Genomic DNA, 5,875 nt, shown 5'->3' on the forward strand with positions numbered 1-5,875 from the left:
TTTGCATGCAACCGGGGTTTCCGAAGCGCCGTGACGCACCCCTTTCGGGTGCGCCCCTCCCGTTTGGCGGGCAAGCCCGCCAGCGGAGAGGAGTGGGGACCACCACCACTCCTCTCCCCTCCGTGGAGAGTCGCGTGCAATGAACTCGAAGGGCCCCCGCCCTTTGAGTTCTGCGGCTCTCCTGTCTCGGGTGTTGGCGCCCCTTCCGCCTCCGAAGGGGGTTAGGACCCGGCGCCAGACACCCTCTCTCGGGAGACTCCCTCCTTGGAGGCAGTCTCCCTCAGCGGAAGGGAGGGGACGCTTGAGCCCACCCTAAGGGTGGGATCGCGTCCCCTCCGTTCCGCCTCTCCCGTTGGTGTTTCTCCTTCGGGGACCGGGCTCCCTCCTTCCCCAGAATGGGTTGGGATTCGGCCTTGGTCCCCGAAGGAGCCCTCCTTCTCACCTCTATCGAGCGGGATTGGGGAGAGAGAGCAAGTTCCCTCTCCCCTATCCCGCCTCCTCCTCGATCTCCTCAATCTCTCGCCGCCTGGGCGGCAAACCTTCTCCCTCGTAGGCCGACCCTCTTGCGCCGCATTGGGGGCGCATCAGGGTCGGCCTCTCTCTCTCTTTCGGCCGCCTCCTTCCGCGTGAGGACGTCCTCACAGAAGGAGGCGACCGCCTCCCATTTAAGTGGGCTTTCCAGCATGGCCTTGACCATGCTGGGAAGCCCAAGGTCCCCCCCCGATGGACGTTGGTCAGGGCACGGCGCTGGTCTGCCCAAGCTAGGCAATGTTCGACCGTGTGTTGCGCCGTGTCCCTGACCTCCGTTACAGTGTGGGCATCTCCGCGATGGCTCCCTCCGCGCCTTGTCGTGCAGGTACTCTCCGAAGCACCCGTGCCCGATGAGCACCTGCACGACTCTATATGAGAGTCCGGGCTTTCTCGACAGCCACTCCTGAAGTACTGGCTGGATGGCCTGGACGGCACGCAGTCCGGCTCTTGGTCGGAGGAGAGCCTCCGACCATTTCTCCACCGCCTGGTGTTTAGTCAGACGGCGGGCCGCCTCCATCGCCTTCGGTGTCATGATGCGACCCCGCCGCGGAGGGTCATCCTTTCGATCGTACATTTGTTTGTACGCCCCCGCCAGCAGGTCCCAGGGAATGGACCCTGACACCGCCAAAGCCGCCTCCAATGGGAGCGGTCCGGTATCCGCGGACGAGCCTGATGGCTAGCTTCCGCTGTAAACTCAGCAGAAGCTTCTGACTTTGCGCCCTCAGGCCGCCCGCCCACACTGGCGCTCCGTAGAGCGCCATGGATCCGACCGCCCCATGTAGAGGCGGCGTAATCTTTTCCTTGGGCCCCCCGATGTTGGGCAGCAAGCAGCCATCGAGTTGACTGCCGCCCTTACTCGGGGGGCAAGGCGACGGAAATGTTCCACCTCCAGCCCACAGCGACTGTCGAGGGGTGAGCCCCAAGTATTTAATATGGGGCTTCACCTCCACCCGAACTCCCTCTACCTCGATGTAGGACTGAGGTGGCCCCCCCCTAGGACCGTTAAAGTGAATACACTCGGTCTTCTGGAGGGCCACGCTCAGTCCCAAGGCGCGAATCTTGCCCATAACAAGCTCGACGCCCACTGCCGATAAGCGTCGAGCTTCCCCCCAATCCTTCCCCCGGGCAAGCACCAGTGTGTCGTCGGCATAACACACAAGGTGCACGCCCAGGAGAGTGCGCCCCGCAGAACCCAGTCATACCCGATGTTCCACAGGAGCGGTCCCAGGACCGACCCCTGTGGAACCCCCTTATTAATTTCTTTTTGTGCGGCACTTGGTACCGCCCCGTGTACGAGATCCACCTGTCCTTAAGGTAGTCCCCGATCACCTCCTGTAAGTAGCGAGGCACCCCGTGGTATTGGAGTGCCTCGCGTATATGTCTCCAAGGCAGCGTGTTGAACGCGTTCGAGATGTCCAAGCTCGTCGCGATCAACACACCGCCCCCCCCTCCACAACTTCATCCGAGAGAGCTTTGACATGCTTAATAGCATCTATCGTCGATCTGCCCTCTCGAATCCGTATTGACATTCGGAGAGATCGGGTCCCACCCCGGACAGGTGTTCTCTGAGGCGGGCAGCTATCACTCTTTCGAAAAGCTTGCCCGCCTCATCCAACAAGCAAATGGGGCGGTACGCCGCAGGGGATTCTGCGGGGCGCCCCTCCTTTCGTAGAAGGGACCAATTTCGGCGTCCTTCCATATGGACGGAAATTGGCCCTTCTTGAGGCAGCTTGTCAAACAGCTGCCTCATTCTCCCCCCAAGGACGTTGAGGGCCAAAATCCAGGCCTTCCCGGGAATTTCGTCCGGCCCCGGGCGGTGTTCTTCGCCCGGAGCCGCCCAATTGCTCGGACGAGCTCTCTACCTGTGACCCCGAGGTCCTCGCTCCAATCATTTTGGATCGTAGGACCCCGGGGTCTGTCACCACCCTCTTCCTCCGCTTCATCTGGGGGGAAGAGGGTGGTGATTACCTCCTCACCTACTCCCTACACCTACTCTCTCTCTTCCACGTGTCTACGTGTCCACGTGTCCTCACTTTTTCCTACTTTCTACTTTCTAAACTCCTTACCCCCTTTATCTTCTCCTATCCTTTCAATCTCTCCTCCTCTTTTTTCTACACACCCTCTCACCTCTTATCTCCTATTCACCTCACCCCTTTTTCTTACTCTTTCCTCACAAATACCTGCCACGCTTTCACACACCTGTCACTCACTCTCTTACCGGACCGGAAGCCATAAAATAATAAATAATAAATAAAATAAAATAATAATAGTAAAATAAAATAAAATAATAATTATATATAAGTTGTAGAAATTTATATTTATAAAATAGAATATTGTTGTTCACATTGTGTGAGCAGATATCATGGATGGCATATTATATATATATATATATAATTTTTTGCACAATTATGAATACAGATTTTCAAATGTACCTACACTGCTTGCAGCATTTAGAATGATATCCACAGTACAAAAAAGCCCAAGATTTTATTTTGTGCAATTTATTTTATGAATAAAAATAATTAATCATCAAACTAATAAGAATATATAATAAGAATAATTTTTTTAAATTGATCAATATATTGGTTAATTTATCGCGTCATCAAAGGGAAAGGAAAGGAAAATCTCCGATTATGTTATTTCTTATCAATCAGATATTCGATCAAATGATAAATTGTCGATACTATCTTCGATTGAATTTGCTCGATTCCGAAGTCAAAGTTTACAACTTGAATTTTTATCAACATTTATAATGTAAAATTGTAAAAATATAACTAATTTTCTTATCGTGCAAAGTCAATCAAAGATTAGATTGACAATTACAAACAAAAGCATATGATTTTTTGAATATTTTTAATTATGATTGACAAATAAACGTAATCGGAGATTTTCCTTCTTTCCTCTTCGATGACGATAAATTAAACCAATACACAGATCAATTTAAAAATATTCTTATTACATATTCTAGTTATAATTTTATTAATTTCATGAATAAATTATTTTATTCAAAAAATTGCAAAATTATAAGTCCTGGGCCCTGTTCAGGGATTATCAACCTGGTGCTGTCGGCAATGCTGAATATATATATATATATATATATATATATATATATATATACATACACATATATATATTATATATATTATATATATATACACATATATATAAATAGTTTAGAATCAAATTTCGTCATTTCGAGGGGGACGTACAATGACGTTAACATCAAGCCCCCTCACCTCTTCCCCTGGGCGGTGAGGGGGGGCAAGTTGAAATCTTAAATGGAAACCTCTATTTTTTATTGCATATTTGGAATCTTTGGCTAAAAAACACATACAATTTGTCTAAAACATTTTTTTTCGATTTATGATAGATGGCGCTGTAAGCGACAAAATTCAATTTCTTCGATTTCTCTTACTGAGAACCCATGCTTACGATTCTGCAATACATTAACAATAAAAATACCACGTTTTCATTGTTAATACTCGAAATTAGTCTTAAAACAAACTTTTCCATTATTTTTTATTACTCATTAATTACTTCTCAAGAAACTGCTTTTAGCGTAACCCAGGAACAACAACGTGGACCGTAGCAGTTTTCTATTCCCTTCGGGGTGCTTGATTGACGTGAGTCCCCTTGCCTCTCACAATTCGGGGTGCTTGAACGTGTGGTAACCCAGCCAGTGAAGGCAAGGTCGAGTGGGTAACCCAACCAGTTAAGGCAAGGTCCAAGTAGTGACCCAGCCAGTAAAGGCAAGGTCGAGTGGTGACACAACCAGTTAAGGCAAGGTCAAGTAGTGACCCAGCCAGTGAAGGCACATGGCTGCTCAAGACAATAAACGATGCTTGTGACGCGGCCATGCCCAAAATAAAACGCAAGTCCCCCCGAAAGGCGTATTGGTGTCGGAGGAGATCGCCGAAGCAAGGCGAGCCTCCGACCACGCCAGAAGAAGGGGCATACAGGAAGAAGGAAGTTCGAGCGGTCAGACCCCGAAGGATATCAGGACGCGTGGGACATCTACAAAGAAAAGAGAGATGACCTACGCGTCCTGATAAGGAAGGCAAAGGCTGAGAGCCTGGGAGGAGCTGCTCTCCTCCCTGGACGAGGACCCGTGGGGGGCGCCCCTACCGTATAGTTTTAAAGAAACTGAAGAGCGGAGGCGCCCCAATCACGGAGTCCTTGGACCCCCAATTCATCGGCCGAGTCATCAACACTCTGTTTCCCGCTGGAAGAGGGCCAAGAAAGCCCAATTCCGGAACGGGAATGGGAGTGGGATGAGGAGGGCATGGGGGGTCACAGAGGGAGAGCTCCGTGGCGCCATCAGGAAAATTAAATCCGGGAAAGCTCCCAGTCCTGATGGCGTCCATGGAAAAATATGGGCTCTCGCCTACAGGGGTCTAGCGGGGCCCATGCGGAAGATGTACAATGAATGCTTCCGCATGGGCAAATTCCCACGAGAATGGAAGGAGGCCAAAGTAGTCCTCCTTCCTAAGGAGGGCAAGCCGAGGGATCAACCCTCGGCGTATAGGCCAATCTGCCTAATAGACGAGGCGGGCAAGATCCTCGAGAGGATCATAGTGGACCGCCTCGTCTACCACTTGTCCCGGGAAGGTCCCAATTTAAAGCCAGGAACAATACGGCTTCCGGGTCGGACGATCCACGATCGATGCAATACTTCGGGTTCGTTCGATCTCGGGGGCCGTAACGGAGGAGGGCGGGGTGTTGATGGCTGTGTCGTTGGACATATCCAACGCCTTCAACACCCTGCCATGGCACCGGATCGGGGCGGCCCTGGAATACCACAGGGTCCCCCCAGTATCTGGTGTCAATCCTGGCGGACTATTTCCGGGACAGGCGATTGGCCTATACCGATCGTAATGCCGAAGAACAGAGGCGTCGAATGACGTGCGGGGTTCCGCAGGGGTCGGTGCTTGGACCCTTTCTGTGGAATCTCGCATACGACGCCGTTCTTCGGCAAGCCCTCCCCCCTGGCTGTAACATGGTGTGTTATGCAGACGACACACTGGTGATGGTCGGGGGGAACTCGTGGGAAGACGCGACCGCTCAGACGAATTTGGCGATTAGCCGCGTCGTGCGCTACATGAGGAGGATGGGACTCAAAGTGGCGCCCCAGAAAACCGAGGCCATCTTTTTACACAATGGCTCTCGCGGGGTGCCGCCGAGAGTCCACATCACAGTGGAAGACACCCCAATAGAGGTGGGGACCTGTATGAAATACTTGGGTCTCCACCTCGACAGTAAGTGGACCTTCAAAGAACACTTCCGCCGCATATCCCCCAAGGTGGAAAGAGCAGCAATGGCACTACAACGCCTGCTGCCCAACCTT

At 51.4% G+C, this 5,875-nt stretch overlaps 2 protein-coding genes across 2 annotated transcripts; both read right to left on the bottom strand.

Moving 5' to 3' along the window:
• Nucleotides 1-511: 511 nt before the first annotated feature.
• Nucleotides 512-1,063, bottom strand: LOC146719781 (uncharacterized). Its single transcript, XM_085489524.1, has one exon. It carries the CDS (start codon nucleotides 1,061-1,063, stop codon nucleotides 512-514), a length of 552 nt encoding a protein of 183 aa, XP_085345650.1.
• Nucleotides 1,064-1,085: 22 nt separating this feature from the next.
• LOC146719782 (uncharacterized) lies at nucleotides 1,086-1,598 on the bottom strand. Its single transcript, XM_085489525.1, has one exon. The coding sequence runs from the start codon at nucleotides 1,596-1,598 to the stop codon at nucleotides 1,086-1,088; it is 513 nt and encodes a 170-aa protein (XP_085345651.1).
• Nucleotides 1,599-5,875: the final 4,277 nt, after the last annotated feature.

The sequence above is a fragment of the Nylanderia fulva genome, unplaced genomic scaffold, assembly GCF_048542155.1.
Source record: "Nylanderia fulva isolate GAGA-0341 unplaced genomic scaffold, ASM4854215v1 Scaffold867, whole genome shotgun sequence".
Classification (NCBI taxonomy): domain Eukaryota; kingdom Metazoa; phylum Arthropoda; class Insecta; order Hymenoptera; family Formicidae; genus Nylanderia; species Nylanderia fulva.

Coding starts and splice junctions, on each gene's coding strand:
- LOC146719781 (XM_085489524.1), bottom strand. CDS start 1,063: ATGACACCGAAGGCGATGGAGGCGGCCCGCCGTCTGACTAAACACCAG.
- LOC146719782 (XM_085489525.1), bottom strand. CDS start 1,598: ATGGGCAAGATTCGCGCCTTGGGACTGAGCGTGGCCCTCCAGAAGACC.